This window comes from Triturus cristatus, chromosome 7 (genome assembly GCF_964204655.1).
Source record: "Triturus cristatus chromosome 7, aTriCri1.1, whole genome shotgun sequence".
Taxonomy (NCBI): domain Eukaryota; kingdom Metazoa; phylum Chordata; class Amphibia; order Caudata; family Salamandridae; genus Triturus; species Triturus cristatus.
The window spans coordinates 569,615,437-569,633,354 of record NC_140590.1 but is presented as its reverse complement, the minus strand read 5'-3'; the positions used below and the strand labels follow the sequence as shown (position 1 = coordinate 569,633,354).

At 42.8% G+C, this 17,918-nt stretch overlaps 1 protein-coding gene across 1 annotated transcript in view; it reads left to right on the top strand.

Annotated features, from left to right (window-relative positions):
- HEATR9 (HEAT repeat containing 9) overlaps nt 1-17,918 on the top strand; it is a 237,439-nt gene that overhangs the window by 35,660 nt on the left and 183,861 nt on the right. The window contains exon 3 of the mRNA XM_085614945.1: nt 15,112-15,269. Coding sequence (XP_085471071.1) covers nt 15,112-15,269 — 158 coding nt within the window. The remainder of the gene's footprint in view (nt 1-15,111; nt 15,270-17,918) is intronic.

Sequence of the window (17,918 nt, the reverse complement as noted above, 5' to 3'; positions counted from 1 at the left end):
GTTTTGCCACGGTTTAAAAAAAAATATATTCTTTGGGAAGATGCTAGTCCCTAATCACTCTAAAAAAACATTGTTTAAAGGCAAACTTATTTTTGGTCACAAAAAAGCACAAATTGCCATCAATCAATCAGGAGTTTGTTTGGCGCGGCTACTCACTCGTGAGTGTCTGAAGGCGCTGGGGGGTAGGGGAGGGGGCTGCTGATTGGTCTGGGCGTGGAGGTTCAGTTGAAGAGCCACCAGAGTACTCCCTGGCACTGAGGAGAACTACTTCTTGTGTGTGGATGTGCTCATTGTAAAAGGGGAGCGTGCCATAACTCATAATGAAGTTAGCCAATGGCTAAAGTGGGCTGACACATTCCCCTTGATGCACCATGAGGTAGGCGGACGAAAAATCTTAATGACACAGTCACAGACTAATGGATGATGTTTGTCTGGAAGTTGCTACAAGTAACCATGTTTTAGATATAATTTTCATTCAATCTAAAGATCTTGGCAAACGCAGACCTAAAAAAGCCAATCAATCGGTCTGGCATTGACTGACAGACTCTTCCTTTGAGAAAGAAGGTAAGAAAGATAATAAAGGCACACAATGAAGTAAAAAGAAAGCAAGCAGTAAGACAGACAAAGAAAGGAAGACAGAAGGAAAGAAAAGTGGAAAGAAGGCATCAATAGAAGGGAAGACAGAAAAAGACAGGAAGAAGGAAAAAAGAAGAAAGAAAGAAGGACAGAAGATAGGCAAGAAAATGAAAGAAGGCAATGAAACCAACAAGAAAGAAGAAAAGAAAGAAAGATAAATAGAGTTAAGGCTGCAAAGATAGATAGATCACTCTCATCAGCTTATATTCAGAGTTTGTGTGCGCTGCTGTTTGTATTACTGTTGCCCTTCAAAAGGCTGCGTTCTCCACAACTTTTTTAGACTACTCCATGTCTTCATGCACTATTGTTATTGCAGCGCGCAACTTTTCATACAGACTGTTTATTAAGCAGATACATTATGACACAAGGAATACTGACCATAAATAGCAGACACAGCACCAGAAGGACAAGGGTTGCGTTACTGATCGGTATAGCTTACTCAGAATCAACCCGTTGAGCTGTCTCTGTAGCAAGCAAAGGTATCCACCTTAATGAGCAGTTTACGTGGCTCATGAATGTATGCATAATTACACTCTTGAGGAATTAGCTCACTGGCTTCAAAAGGAATATGAGACGTTACAATGCGATCAAAATGATCGCGGTACCTTAGATCGCAGTTTTTACAACGCAAGTCGTTACAACGACTTGCGTTGGAGGGCGCTGGACTTAGGAATAGTATGATTTACTATTCCAACACCAGTCTACGTACAGTAGGGAAGGTGTTGGGATAGTAAATCTTACTATTCCTTAGGTTAGAGCGCCATCCAGCGCAAGTCGTTGTAACGACTTGCATTGTAATACCCGAGATGTAAAGGCATTGCGATGCAATGCCCGCGTGGTAATGGATGTTTCTCCTTCAAAAGTTACTTTGATTATGTTGTAAATGAACTATCTTAGCACTGCATTAAGATTACTGTAATTCCATTTTCAGGCACTGATGCACTCCTAGATTTATCTTTTATTTCTAAGGGTCACAGTATAAAATACTGGATAACATAGCACAGACATCAGCTCAACTATGCTTGAATACAAGTGCTACAAGTGTGCTGCAAATTAAGCTAAAGGTTGGTTCTTGGGCAAAGATGAAAATTGAGCCATTGGTGAAACTGAGTCCAGGATAAACGATCAGGCTGAATTGTCTGGAAACAGTTCCAATGGACACAATGGACACAATCTGGTATGCTGTGAAATAGAAGCAGTCAGAGAAGCAAAGGCCACTCCAAATGGAATTTACAACAGCACTGTGAAGAGACAGGAAGTGATAAAGCTGGAATGTGCCCTGTGCTTCCATCAAGAGTTCCCTGCTATCACAGCAGGCTCTAAACACAAAGGTGACACTAACCCCTTAAGTGCTCCCGTCGGCCAATGGCTGTCACGAGCACTACCTCCGTTGGCCGACGTGACCCTGCCCATTGATTAAAACCGCCACACCGCGGCGGAATTCGAACCGTGGTTAAGCGGCTAAAGTTTTTATAAAGCAGAAACACACACACTGGCACTAAAGGGAAATTCCTTGTGTGCAGAAGTCCTCTTTGTTAGAAAGCAAAGTGCAGTCACTCAAAGTAAAGTTAACCAGTGGCGTAAGTAGGCTGACCTCCTACCCCATGCTGTATGCTGTAGTGGGCTGAGCAAAATGTGAATGAAACAACAGCAGGTCAAAGGATGAAGAGAGACAACTGACAGCAGCTTTAAGTAAGTATACTATACATATCATTTGAGTAAACTCAAAAGGTCCTAAAAATGCCTCATAGTATGTTGAATTTTCATTGTTTCATTGGAACTAAATTATATTATGGAGTGGCAACTACATTTGAAAACTTGTAATGTCTGCAAGTATAGAAACCCAGAAATAAGGGCGGAGACAGTGTGCCTGCACCATTTATAGGTTTCTTGCAGACCAAAGTCTGTGCATGCTGTCTGCAAGTGGTTTTCAGCAGTATTTCTGAGTAAGAGACTAGACTTACTTTATCACTTGCTCTTTTTGCTTTATATACGTTTCAAAAGAAATTCCATGACTATCGCTTTGGGGCCTGGGCGCCTTCTGACTTCTTTGGAATAGAACAAGTTGCATCCGTGCCGTCATGAGCCCAGCAATCGTTTGGAACAGCAGTGCTTCATGAGTCTATTTACCTTCCTAGAGAGAATGCCTTTTTTGTATTCATATTTATAGAATGAAACCTGACAACAGCATTTCTGTCGCATGGGTAATGGGGATACGGTGTAAGATGGATGTGTAGAGGTAGAGGAGGGCAGTGTAGCCAGCAGGAGTTTCTTTGTTTATGTTCTTATTCATTCTTTTAAAGTCCCCCTCTACCCTCTATCTGAGGGTAACACAGAACAAACTTTAAACTTTGTACGACATAGAACAAGTGATCGTTGAAAGGGTCATTTAATCAGCACTTAATAACAATTACCTAACAGCGCACGATTGCGTGAGAATGTAGCGAATAGGGCACCACCAAAGGTAAGGAGGCAAGAGGGGCACCATAAGGAGGGAAGGCAACACAGGGACAGTGAAGCGGGTAGATGCATAAACAAGTCAGGGGAGACCAGGAGAATATCGGCACATAGTAGCAAGGATCGAATATGTGGAGGTGGTAGGGCTGTCTAGGTATCGATGGAGATTCATCTAGCAAGGAGTTGTAGCGGGAAACGGTAAGGAGGAGGGGAAGATTTAGAGGAGAGGGTGAGTATAGAAGCCAGTCTAGGAGAGAAAGTCATTCAGTGCAGGAGATAATCTGTATGCATTAATTTAGAGTTACAATTTGTTGTTGCTGCTCCAGAGAAGGCTTGTGCGGCTTCCTTGCTGGAGTTAAATCTCGTGCTTGCAGAATGAGGTTCTGAGAGCTTCTTAGATTCTTGCTGACCATGGCATCCTTCATGGTTCATAGCAAGCTGCCAGGTTTATTGGGATGCAAACTCTAGGATGGAAGGTCTTGGCAAGGGCTTAGATGACTCAAACCTGTTGTTGGGGGCTTCTTTTTTATTGGCTCTCATGTTCACATGGGGTGAGGTGTTAAGATTGGAACCAGAAGGCAATCATCTGGAATGTTACATGGCGGGGAAGGACGTGGGGAGACTTTATTTTCCAACTACTGCACCGTTTTGTAGCCTTTTGTCTCTCTGTTGTCTCCTTCCTATGTATAAACCTGGTGAAAACCCATGTGATGCCCTTTGTTGATTTACCATTTAGGGAAGATCTTATTTGAAACAGATTAGGAGCTCACTACCAATTCCTCTGATTTTAGGCTGTCCTAGAAGGGGGTACATGCGTGTACATACATCTTGATGCATTCATTTGCATGCAATTGTCAAAACAATTGTCAAAGCAAACTCTACCTTTTAGAGCTGAGACCGATTGGCTTTGGTAAGGCTTGCCTTTACTTTTCAACGACTTGAATGGCATTTTCATAACCATACATTTTGAAAGTGTGATGCTGTCTAAGACAGCAGGACACGGTAACTGTAACTTTAACCATTATTTTGCTGCAGAAATCGGTTTTAAATTTGAATTACGTTATACTTTTCTATTATGTATTATTTAATTTCCAAAATGTTGTTCCCCTTATGTGGATTACAACACACTTGACGACTGAACCACACCTAAAGTGCTACTGTTGAAACGTAGCACCAGACACAGCATGCATCTGTGAATAAAGTGGATTCCTCAAGCAGTTTTATAGGACTTTTGAGGGGAAGGCCTGCAACTCGATCAAAAACTGCAAAGACTTCAACCACCAGTTCGAGCCACTTTAAACTGATGACATTTTATACATTTTTGGGCAGGCCTGACAGATATGTAGTTCTACGCTGACACTACCAGGTCATGTTCTTACCCGTCATGTATTTGTTTGTTTAGGTAATTTTATTACAAGATAGGAGGTTCATATTATGCACTCTCTTTCCTCACTGTTTATTTAGCATAGCAATTAAATTCAACTACAAATCCTACAACCCTGTATACCAATCAGGAAGTATAAACATAAAATAAATATATGAACACACTATACCTAGGAAAGTCCACTTTTCTTGCTGCTAGAGATACGTTTTTACGGGATGCTCTGTGTATTTGCTGAATTTAGATTTCTTGTTGGAGAGAGCTTTGTGATTTTGGAAATGGCCGCAGCACAGCCTTTGAATGCTGAGTTTGGTGTCTGTGGAGTTATGCTTAGGCTGACTCAATACTTTGTATCCATGCGCTTGCTTAATTTGGCTCACAAGTTATCGATGATCTTATTACTTTTGGGCTGTCACCTTGTGCATGCTCAGGGAGATGCACTAGGGAATTTTGACTTCAAACTTTGAACTGTTATTTTCATGTACAGAAATCATGACTGGTGCACGTGTTGAAAGCTTCTGTTACTTATTGTAATTTTTTTTATATAGCGCTTACTACCCCTAACGAGGCGTTGAAGCACTTTTTGGGGAGTAGTAGTACGCTACTCCGGAACCCAGAGTGGATTAGTGGTGGATTGGTATTGGAAAAATACGTTTTTAATTTGAGAAGTGGAAATGCTAGTTGGATTGAATAGGATAAAAGGGATAGAGGAAGGGAGACTCTAGAAAGTGTTATTTGGGCGATCTTGGTAATAAAATGAGGTTTGTGGTGAGTCAAAGGAGGGGCAGGGAAAGAGTCTAGAAAGGGTTATCAGGGAGGTTACAATACTAAAATGAGGATTGGGATCAGTCAAATGAGTGATAAAGGAGGGAAGAGTCTAGAAAGTGTTATTAGGGAGCTCTTAGTAGTAAAATGAGGTTGAGGATGAGTCAAAGGAGGGCTATTGCAATGCTCAAGCTGGATGTCTGCATGGCATCATTACCTTAGAATTGAGCCCTCAATACGCTATCACAACATCATACAGTGCTTCTCAACTAAATGGGCTAGACCCTGGAAGACATTGTCACAATACAACGAGACAAATATAGTAGCAAAAACCACTATACTAGTAAAAAAAGCACCAAGGAGCAACAACCTGACTTTTCATGAAAGCACCAACCCACAGAAATCAAAAAGGCCACTCTCCTGTAAAACATTTGGTTCTTGGGGATGAGTGTCCCTGGCAATTCCTCCTCATTATCATACTGCTCCATTGGCTAAACAGGGATTGGACGAGGAGATGTAGTTAGAAGATTATGTTTTGCTGCTCTGTGTATTAAGGCATGTGCTCGCTTCCCCCAGAAAATCCCCATCAACAAAAATCTCCTGCCCTCTGCCAGTGGTGGCCTTTGATTGCATGATTATTATGTCAATATTTGAGAGCAGAATGCAGAAAAATCCAGTTCTATTTGGAAGGGGTGCAGAACAATGGGCACTCCGCCCCACCTGCTATGACGCTGTCTGAAACTTGATATCTATTGGGAGGAGGCACTTGGGGAGACTGACTGGGAGTTCAGGGATTATATGCCCAGGGACACGGGAATGGTCCCCCTAGGGCTCTCATTTGCAGGAGGGCGCTCACATAGATCCCTGCGGGGTAGACGATTCTCATTTAATAATGTCTACACGGATTATCCTACTCCAGCGGGAAAGGCTGGAGTTCCCTTCCTCTGAGATTGGTTCCTCAGAACGTGGGATGCTCTGGCAACAGAGCGCATCTCTTTGATAATGGAGAACAAGAGTAAATTGCTATACTTTCTTAGGAGTTTGGGACATTGTCATGCTCGAGATACCTCTGGATTCCCTGACTCATACCGGAGGAATGCACCATCACCTATATTGGCTCTCCTACATGGGACATCCACGAGAGCCTTGACCCATGGCAAATAATGACAGAATCACTAATCACTTGGCTTAGTTTATAGTCTAGATCTTTGGTGGGTGGGGGAATCAGGGGAGTTGGGGAGGGTTATCACTACTTGAGAAGTTGTATGTTGCTTTTATGCTTTCTCATTGTCCAGGAGGTTGTAGGCGATGGTATGTGGTGTTACAAAACCAGCAAAATGAGTTTTAAAAAAATACAGTCATAAACAATTTTTGTTTTAATAACACGTCCTTTGGCTTTTAAATACGCACTGGGCAGGGAGTCGTAGGGACATTGGATGCCTTTCAATTGAGGGCGGAATTGACACTTATACATGAGAATGAACTTACTGAGCCCAGATTGTCGCTAGAACCCCAGCTCCCAAAGAATCGGGCAGCAATTACCGGACTCTCTCCGCAAACTAGCCCCGAGGATTCCTCTATCCAACTTAACTTGTCGCAGCCTACAGAAGCAGACCCTGAATATACCTAAGTATCTGAGACAGAAGACAGATCCACCAAGCCTAATGGAACTACTTGGGGTAAAAAGGCAAAAATAAGTCAAGACAACAGCGATGAGCCGCCATCAAAGAAAAGGAAGGAACGGGACCCCAGAAACAAAATCATCATCTGCAAAAGACAACGGGGCATAAAACTAAGCCTGTCGACTATGACTGTAGCCAGGGGCCTAGTTTAGTGCCAAAAACCGCTGTGATAACTGGAATGCCTCCATTTTTGGAGGAGGAGGTTTATTGGAAGAGATTAGAGTCAACAGTATCAGCTTTGCTGGACCCTTTGATACATAAACTGTCTCAAATGGAAGTGAGATTAATAAAGCTGGAATGGCTTGCTACTAATATTCCACCAGCCCCCCCCCCCCCGATAGTACCCAATGCAGAGATAAGAACATGCTGCATAGCAGAGGGATGGATATAGTGGCTAATCATCCTGGAAGCAATTCTGCAAGTGGACCAACGCATAAGTCTAGAACCGATAATAGTACAGCTCAGGCTGGGCCTTCTAATCAAATAGAAGCACTACCTTCTCTAGACCATTTAGGGCCTCACAACCGTAAAGATGGTGTGAATTCTACACGTGTCCAGATTGTGAACCCCCCAAATGGGGCATCTTCGGGTATGAGGAGTACCACACAAGGTGTGGGGGGGGAATTTTATATAAGTACACAGAGTTATCAGAGAGTTGATCAGGGAGATATCACAAGCCCAAATTTGAACCTGCACCTTCCCCCAGAAGTAACCCCAAACACGGTTGTGTTGGCTAATGTTCCCCTTCTGTCATCCAAGGTCACAGAACATTGGTCTATATTGAGGAACAAGTCGCTACACCTATTGAGTGCAAGTACTGGTATAACTAATATGCTGTTCTCTGAATTCAAAATGGCACGAAAAATATGCTGGGTAGGTACATCCACTAAGACACTAGCTGGTGACTGTGTATTTTTAACATTTAGGTCTCCAGGTCTGGTCCAATCAATCCTAGATAGGGCTGGTAACTGGACCGTAAAGGTGCAGTGTATTAATATTCTACCACTAGGGTATTTTTATCAACCACCTAGACCCCCATGGCTAACCTCTGAAGAGGAGAGATTCACACGGACTAGATAGCCTAGATATGCAGTCCCAGTTAGTAACCGTTATGATATCTTGAGTCCATTAGAAGACATAGAATGACTGACTCACTCGAGACTCCATTCTCAAAATTCTACGCTTAATTTAAATGGATACCAAAGTAATGAAGCACTTAAGCAGAAAACCACCTTTAATCAGCAAAATAACGATGGATTAAACCCAGATCTGTGACTGGGGGTGAATGTTTTGCCAATGTGCAACATTCCGTCCATCATCTTGTGTGTTTTGCTGTTTGCACTATGTGGGAAGGGTATGCCCAGACGTGGGTCCTGTGCTCACTACGCCACCGGAGTCAAGCTATCCAGGCTGAAGAGGGGTGAAACCCCAAAATCGGTCCTAGGATGCTTGATTCCGGTCCAGGGAAGACATGGCTTGGCAGTTCGGGCTGGACTGTTCCCATGAGTCACAGGGCCAAGACTGATTTGCATATGACCATGTCTGAACTGGGGTGGTGTGGTGAGCAAAATAAGAATGGATTAAACCCAGATCTGTGACTGGGGGTGAATGTTTTGCCAATGTGCAACATTCCGTCCATCATCTTGTGTGTTTTGCTGTTCGCACTATGTGGGAAGGGTATGCCCAGACGTGGGTCCCGTGCTCACTACGCCACTGGAGTCAAGCTATCCTGGCTGAAGAGGGGTGAAACCCCGAAACCGGTCCTAGGATGCTTGATTCCAGTCCAGGGAAGACATGGCTTGGCAGTTCGGGCTGGTCTGTTCCCATGAGGCACAGGGTCAAGACTGATTTGCATATGACCATGTCTGAACTGGGGTGGCGGGGTGAGCAAAATAACGATGGATTAAACCCAGATCTGTGACTGGGGGTGAATGTTTTGCCAATGTGCAACATTCCGTCCATCATCTTGTGTGTTTTGCTGTTCGCCCTATGTGGTAAGGGTATGCCCTGACGTGGGTCCCGTGTTCACTACGCCACTGGAGTCAAGCTATCCTGGCTGAAGAGGGGTGAAACCCCGAATCCGGTCCTAGGATGCTTGTTTCCAGTCCAGGGAGGGCCTGGCTTGGCAGTTCGGGCTGGTCTGTTCCCATGAGGCACAGGGTCAAGACTGATTTGCATATGGCTAGGTTCAAACTGGAATGGCATGGTGAGCAAAAAAACGATGGATTTAGGCCCAGATCTCTGTACTGGGGTGAATGTATGACATTGTTCTGCATTCTGTCCATCAACTGTTGTTTTTGCAGTGAATTGTGAATGGCGCAGTGACACAAGGGTGCAAGAAACAGCATGAACGGCGCAATGGGAAAGAAATACAGTGGTCAACAAACAATGCAGATATATAAAATTATGTACAAAATTATTTAGATGGTTTAGTTGACCACAGAAGTGCCTGAGTTCTAGGCTGTGTAGTCGACAGCGTTTCAACCTGGATAATTTCAGGTCATCATCAGGACATAGGTCAATAATTAGGGGGTAGTGCTTCTAGTAGGAAACAGAGGCGTTGCATAAGGTTGTAGATATATTGGTAGATGACCCTGTGTGATTCAAAGAAGTTCCAGCAAGAAATTCCAAGGGGAGGAGGGCGCGTAATGGCAGGACGACCAAGGCGTGTGATTGGAGGGGTGGCGCGAGTCCAAGGGTAACAGGTACTGGGCGCAAGGGAAGAGTGTTGAGAAGCATACCAGGCGGAGCGGGGTGAATTAATCCAGAGCGGTAAAGGAGAGTCAATCAATCCAAAGACGAGGAACGAAACCTCTGTGAAGCCGGCGGATACTACAGCGTCCGATGCTTTGTATGGGGCAGAGGTGTGGGGATTTGCAGATATTAAGCTGCTACAGTTGGTGGAAAACTCCTTTTTAAGATATATTTTGTCTGTACCGGCTAGTACTTCCTCGTATGTTTGCCATGGTGAGCTGGGGCTCCCATATATTTCTGATCTTATTAAATTCGAACCTATTCTTCTATGGCATAGGATCTGGACGAAAGCAGAGACAAAACTGAACAGGGACAAGGATAGTCTGTAATTGGAAGGGCACTAAAGATACCGTGGGTAAAGTATGTTCGAAATCTTATGTCCGATATAGGTCATTTAGAATACTTTAACGACCAGAGTACCATCCAGTCAGTTTTGAGAAAGTACCTAAAAAAGGAGGGTCTCAAGCTATTGGACACATTAATAATATCAGTAGATTTTAAAGCCCAGTGTCCTTCATAATCAGCTAATTTCAACCACTTTTAGCATACAATCATACTTAATATTCGTACCTGGTGGGTACAATAGATTACTATTAACTAGATTTAGGCTTCGGACCTTTCATAGATTCGTAACCTTTCCTAACATTAACAACTGGGCCCGAGACTTGCAAATGTGCCCATGTGACAACCAGTCAGCCCAATCTACTATCCATGTTGTTTTATTTTGTAAATTTAATAGGGGGTTAAGGAAGCTGTGGATTGCTTCAATTTTAAAAACATTTGGGATAAGACAATGTCGCCCGGCACTGATTATTCTGCAGCTCTTGGAGAATGAACACATAGCATGGAGGATGGCTATGTTCCTGAAGAAAGTATTATATCAAAGGAAATGCATTGTAATTTAAGTGCTGAGACTACGGGCGCATTGTCACATTTTTTATCAAGTTTGACTTTTAATAATAATTTTGCATACACTTTTTTTCTTTCTTTTTATACCTGTCTATTTATGAGTAAATGGATTGTGTGTTTTATGTGCTTTTATGATTGTCTAAAAAAGCAATCGAATAAAGTTTTCCTTGACCTACTGCAACATTAAAACCAACAATAGACCACATACAATTTCCAAGATTATTCATTTTTACTTAAAAATGATAGTAAGCTAAATATGCTAAGAATCAGCCATATTTAGTACAGATTCATGAAAAGCCACCAACGCTATTAGCAATTCAAAGACTTTTGTTTACTCCCAATACAATTGTCCCGTTGTTAGATCTCATTGGAACGGTCTTCTAAAAATTCTAACTTCTGTTAATCATGGAAAACAGCTTTCTTGGTCACGATTACATTTGCACGCAGTTAGGAATATCCACGCCATATGCTCCCATGAACCCTACACGGTATTCCATTAGAAGAAAGTAGTCATGAGGATGCATCAGTGGTTCCTACTTAAAGCTCTCCATGCAATCACTCAAAAGCTCTTCCAAAATTCTTCGAGAATCCTTCCACTAAGGCAGAAAGTAGTCGGCATACATTAGATGTTGAAAGTGCTTTAGGGTTATCTAGTTTGTTGTTTGCGAATTGCGAGCCTGTTTGTAGTGTTTTATCCATTTCTAAACTGTCTGTTTCTAGATGGATGGTCTTATGCATCTTACTTTGTTATCAGAAATCCAGCAGGTCTTTGCATTGTAGACCTAAATCTAATTCCGCTGCTACTACTGCGCTGTAAACCTTTTAAATTTACTGATTGAATTTGGCAGGGTGTGTCTGACCCATAGTCAATTTCAGATTCTTTGCTTATCAAAGGATAGGTGGGCTTGCAACATTGTTTTTAATTTGGCTGTTGTTATTCAAATACGTCTTGTTTAAAGCTGTGTGTTGTTTGCAATGTGTTGCCTGGGTTACTATTCAGTAGTTGGGGGGGTTGGCTGGGGGAGGGGGTCGAAGACTAGATCTCAGCTTGAATCTTTCATTTCAAAATTGATTGTTTTGAATTTGTTTTCTTATGTTAAAATCTGCAAAAATAATTGGTCTGTGCATTCAAACAGCACTATTACTGTTAAGAATGTGTTTCCCTTTTTGTGTATTAAAACATATTTTGTATATTACATTTATCAATTACTCTTGTGGGGGATCAATTCCCTGAAGTAAATTAAGCATGAGTATTGATAATGTGGTACAAAACACTGCTGGTGTCTCTGAAACAGAGGAAGCAAATTATTTTGTGACTTCTTGATTCATCTGTATCTAATTCTATTAAAAAGCAGTGTTATCCTCTCTTAAACTAGTGCTCACAAAGATAGGAAACTAGGGAATTATGTGGCCACAGAAATACAAAGCTCCTCGACACCCTCAGGGGGTGCACAATTGCTGAAAAGTAAGCACAGGTTGTGCAAACTGATAACCAGGAGCATATAATGACAACAAGTTTGGTAGCAGTTCAATTTCCTATACTGATATGGATGTATGTATAGATTAGTATGAATTACATTCCAATTTGACTGGTGGTCAAAAAGACAATTCAGTGGCATTTATGATTTACATTTGGACGATTTATAATATAATGATGATGTTTATGATCAGGATGATAATCCTAATATGGTAAAAAGCAAATTAAGAACAGAGAGTCCACAAATGATGGCGTTGGATGCTGAGAACAACACAATGTTTGTTCCTGGCTTATTACAGTGCACAACTTGGCAGAAGGGTTAATGCCTCTGTTTTTGGATGAAAACAAGAATAATAAGTCCTTTGGACAGGGCAACCATAGATAGGAGAGGTCATGGAATTGGATATTTCTGCAATCATTTTTCACCAGAGAGTGTTCAGTTTGACATCATGAGACATGGCAAAAATGCTTCCATGGTGGTGGAGTTTCCTGCTTTTCCTTCACATCCTAAACTATGTGTATTATTATGTCTCACAAAATATGTAGAGGTAACCAGGGCATTAAGGACTGCTGTCCCTCAATTGTTGATAACCTTGTGAAGGCCATTCACACCAGTGTCTTCCACTATTTTGAGTAGATGGGTTAAGTGTGTGATGGGTATGGGGTGTGGATACATGCCACTTTGGGGCACATTCGCATAGGCTGTTAGGGCTAGCGCCAGGTGAGAAGACATTTTAAAAGCAGTGGATTGGTCTTGGGTGTTAACATTTAAAACATTTTATTGTAAACCAGTTGAACATGTTTCAGAAAGAGTTGGTAATATGCTTTGAACACTGCATAATATGAGCCTGCCGTCTTGTAAGAACATTGCAGATTCTCATAGCCAGTTGTAAAGAAAATCCCTGATTTTATTAAAAACAAGGGAGGTGAGTATTATCCCACCATTGATGTTTATCCATCCTTGGGATTGTTTGTAATGAGTGTTTCGATTGATTTTATTGCAAGCTGCATCCAACTAAGCGACAAGCTGAGTACAGATGCTTGTTACGGGGAAAGGAATACTAAAGTCACTTTTGTGGGGGCCTCAATAAAAGAGGAAGTTACACATTGGACTGATCTATTTGTTGTGTGTTCTTTTATGTTAACCCTTCCTGTTTATAATACAGGATTGTGGGATGTATAGCCACATTTTGTGCTATGTAGATAAACAATGAGAAAAGAGGCTGCATAATAGCCACCTCCCTTGTCTTTAATAAAATCATGATTCACCTTCAAGACCAGCTAGGACAATCTGCAATGATCAGACATGCAATGACCCATCAAGTCGTTCTCAGTACAAACCGGTATGGGTCTGCACTTGTAGGGCCTTGCTTGGTTCCTACTTTAGAACAGAGTATTTCTTAGCGATTTCCTTGAGCTCCTCTGGATGTATGTCACGATATCACGGTTGAAATATCAGCCTCTAGAAATTTTGACTCAACAGTATTGACTAGCATTATATCTACAAGGTAAGTGCATATAGGGAAGTTACATTTACTGTTCTTAACTCCCCATCTACTTACCTTGACAATATATAAATCTTAGATATTGTGCAGTCGATATTTCAAATGAAATATTGTAACTAGCCTCCACCAACCTCACCACTCTGCTTCAGAGTAGATTTCACCATGGTAAGTGATATTTGAGGTTGTGAAATGGTTTGCAAACAACGAAAACTCTTCAACAATATCAGACGGGTACCAGCTTTCCAGTGAAACATAAAAGGTGATTCGTGGAATGCTTGCACACATCTCAGCCACTGGTAATTGCTCAGGCTGCATTTTCATTCCAGCTTACCTGTGCCTGCTCAACCCTGAATCTCAGTCCTTGGGTAAGGTTTGCTGAAATGTCTGCTTGAGTCTTTGGTGGTGGGTGTGTGGGATTTTCAAAGTAAGGAGAACATTGGCTGTGTCAGACCTCTTGATCTGCAATTACACTTTGTAGTTCCAGTGGTGTAACATAAGCCCCGCAACCCCCACAGTGTGGGGTGGTCCATGATCGCCAGTGGGCCACCTCAACAAAAGTGGTGTACTTTGTCGGGGGTCCCCTCAAGTTTCGTTAAGCCACTGTGTAGTTCTAAAATGATCGGAGATGTTGCCAAGACTATGTCTGAACTTCTGAGGTATGCCAAGCCATGCTAGGGTGTGAATATGATGTCAGTCGCTGTTGTGCTTCGGTGGTCTGGGTTATGTACAATGTCACTGATTATTTGTTATAGGTCTGTCTTGTCTGAGGGCTGCTGGCCCTTAGTCTTAAAATGTGTGTGCTTCATGCTTGAGTATTCAACATGCATCATCGGTATTCAGGATTCATATGATATCAGAATTCAGGATCAGGATTCATATGGCGTCAGAATTCAGGGTCAGGACTCATATGGTATCAGAATTCAGTATAAGGATTCATATGGTATCAGAATTCAGGATCAGGATTCATATGGTATCAGAATTCAGGATCAGGATTCATGTGCAGTCAGGATTCCTGTGCTGTCAGAATTCAGGATCAGGATTCATATGGTATCAGAATTCATGATCAGGACTCATATGGTATCAGAATTCAGTATCAGGATTAATATGGCATCAGAATTCAGGATCAGGATTCATGTGCTGTCAGGATTCATATGGCATCAGAATTCAGGATCAGGACTCATATGGTATCAGAATTCAGTATCCGGATTCATATGGTATCAGAATTCAGGATTCATATGGTATCAGAATTCAGGATCAGTATTCATGTGCTGTCAGGATTCATGTGGTATCAGAATTCAGGATCAGGACTCATGAGGTGTCAGAATTCAGGATCAGGACTTATATGGTGTCAGAATTCAGGATCAGGATTCATGTGGTATCATAAAGGCCCACATCGGGCATGTTGTTCCAAAGCTCTTTAGAAAGACTACTGTGAGGTTGCCCAACAGGCATACCAATGGGTGCCGTTGTTTGTACCAGCTAGTATGATGAGTAGAGCCAGCACGCTTCTGACATGATCTCTATGTTTGTCGGTTTTGTGTCCAGATTACACGGGCTGTCTTCCCGCAGCACCCATCGGTTTGGAGGACGCCCTTTAAACATGGCATTCACCCCAAAAAGATTGTGTTGCAGCCAGAGGCCGCTCATCGACATCCCTCCTCTGTCCTCCTGCCTAAGGATCCACTGAAGAAGCAGCATATCAAGTAAGCAAATAACAGCTAAGCTGGGGACACATATTGCATTATGAGCATGACTGAACGGCCAGTGGGGCAATCGGGCAGAGTCCGGGGAGTTGGAGACATTGGTTTCAAGCCTCTATGTTGGAAATTACACAAGCACCTCTTTATATGGTGCAGTACGGCTCGCATACTTAGTCTAGCAGCGCTATTTAATTTTTCGAGATGCTTTTCATTCATAATTGCTTTTACCTTATATGTCTGCACAGCTCTGAAGAGACAGCTACACTGTTTCTTCCTGCCAGTTTATGTCACCACCCCCCAGTAACAGCAAGGGATTAGGGGTGTCCTAGACCCAAGAGCTGTGCCAGTCTACTCTCTGTAGCCTTCTTGGCCAACCGCTTCTCAATTGTGGCTCCTGTCCTGCAGTCTGCACAAAGGCACTTTTGGACGCCCGATATCCCTCATTTTGGTTCCCCACCACTCTTAACGCTCTCAAAGGACAAGCAACCCTCACTCTTTCAACCTTTCATGAGCTCATGGCTGGTAGCTATTGGTGCCTGGGAGGGAGGAGCTGCTACATAGGAGGGGTCCAGTACAATGCAGGTTCAGCAGCACATTCAGCTACTGAGATGCAATTCCAGATAAACAGCTCTGAATATGTAAATGAAAACAGTGCAGGGAAGCTGTCCTGAGAGCATGCATTTGGTGTTTATTTCTTCCATTAAACCTGTTTCAGAGTGTTCACATTTTGCCTGAGATACAAGTAATAGACCCAAGACTGCAGCACACTGCTACTTGCTTCAAAGGCTAAACATTTACTACCACATTGCATTTTGGTAAAATTATACCACAAGACTGGATTCTTCTCCCCATATCAATGTATTATCCTGTCAATTTTAACCATACCCTTACTGGCAACGTTTACACTGATTCTATATACTCCCACTCTTGTCAAAAAAAGGAGCAATGAAGTAAGTTCAAAAAGTGATTAACCAAGAGCACAGATTGTGGCTAAACGGGTGGCCGCGATTGAAAACCAAATGTCCTTGTTCCACGTTTCCAAATAGGCCACTAGACCACAACTGGAGTGGCAGTGATTCTAATGTCAAGACTATGTCGCTGCCAGTTCCAGGGCAATATTACTGTGCTGTGGCCCTGCCCAGCTTCAGAATGCTGTGTTTATTTCCAGTATATTGAGGTGAAGTGGTAATGGTGAGATTACATGGTAACTAGTCCCATGACTAAAACGTGCCCACTGCACCAAGTAGGCGGTTACTGGGCACAATGCCTGGTAGAAACTGATTTTTACCATTGGTTTTTCATAGCTTGAGACTATTATATTTCATTTGGATGCCAGAGTTGTTAATTTTCTAAATTTCTCTCAAAAGTTGCATTAGTGAGTAGTCAGGGCTTACTCACGGACGTAGTAAAGGGATTAGAATTCAAATACACTATGAGCATAATCACACTCGATAAGCTCAATCTCGACTGAGTTAAATGGAGTTTGAAGCTGACATGATCCAGAGGAGGGGGATTTAGAATGAAACCCCAAAATGAAAGTGGAAAGTTGGCCACAATATCTTTAGAGATAGGTGGCACCACTCCAATGTACTAGAGAGACAGCTGCATGCAGGATGGAGATATTTGCCCTGCCTGCCTTTTGCTTTCTATCCCCAGGCAGGGTCCTTTGACCTGACCAGGAGTAGAGTGAGTTTTGGGATCGATTTATGGAAGGATGAAGTTTGGGTGCTACATATAGTTCAAGTGGAAACATGCATGATATATTAACTTGATTTATATACAACGTAATATATAAATGGTTTAAATAGCTCCACTTGCCAAGTATTTATAACACACAGAATTACAGCAAACTGATATGATATGGCAGTGGATGCTTTGTATATAGGGGCACTGTCAGGGCCGGACTGGCCGTAGCGGGCACCAGGCATTTCCCCAGTGGGCCACTAGGGTGGGGGCCGGTTTTCGGCCCCCAAGGTGCCGTTTTTGTTACTGGGGGTCGGCAATATCGGCCCCCTGTAACAAAATCGGCTGAAACCGGCCCTAGCACACAGCTCAATCCCTCCCCCCCTTCCCTCGAGGGGGGGCGGCCTAGCAGTTTCGGTTCCCAGTCCGGCCCTGGGCACTGTCAAAACTGCTGTTGCGATAAATGCTTTGCATATAGGGGTGATAAGGAAAGTAATGGATGTGGTTGCATTAAAGTGGGTTAATGTGTTAATTAACTTTGTGGCAAGATGGTAACAGGTAACTTACTCTTCTCATGCCTGCATTAGCAACATAACAGAGCACTACCTCTGGCCCTCTTTCCCATCCCCTGTTCTGGTGCATCAGCAGTCAACCTTGACAGGCTAACACCCTCAACAGAATTCTGGCATGTTTAAATAACACCAGTGGTAGGTTGACATGTTGAGTATCATATTTTCAACTGCACCCTTAGATTAGGCCTGGGTGGAGCCCCCAAATACTCAGCCGTGCTACGCGGAGTTCCACAAGCAGCAGAGTGCGTTTGGTCATGCCGTTCTCATTGATTTTCAGCGCCGGGTTTTTGTCCCATGCTGTAAAATCAGTGCGAATGACACCATGCGCAGCACAAGAGGGCGTTGCTTCTTTTCTTGCCACTCAAGTAGATTTTCAACCCGAACTGCAGCTTTCTCA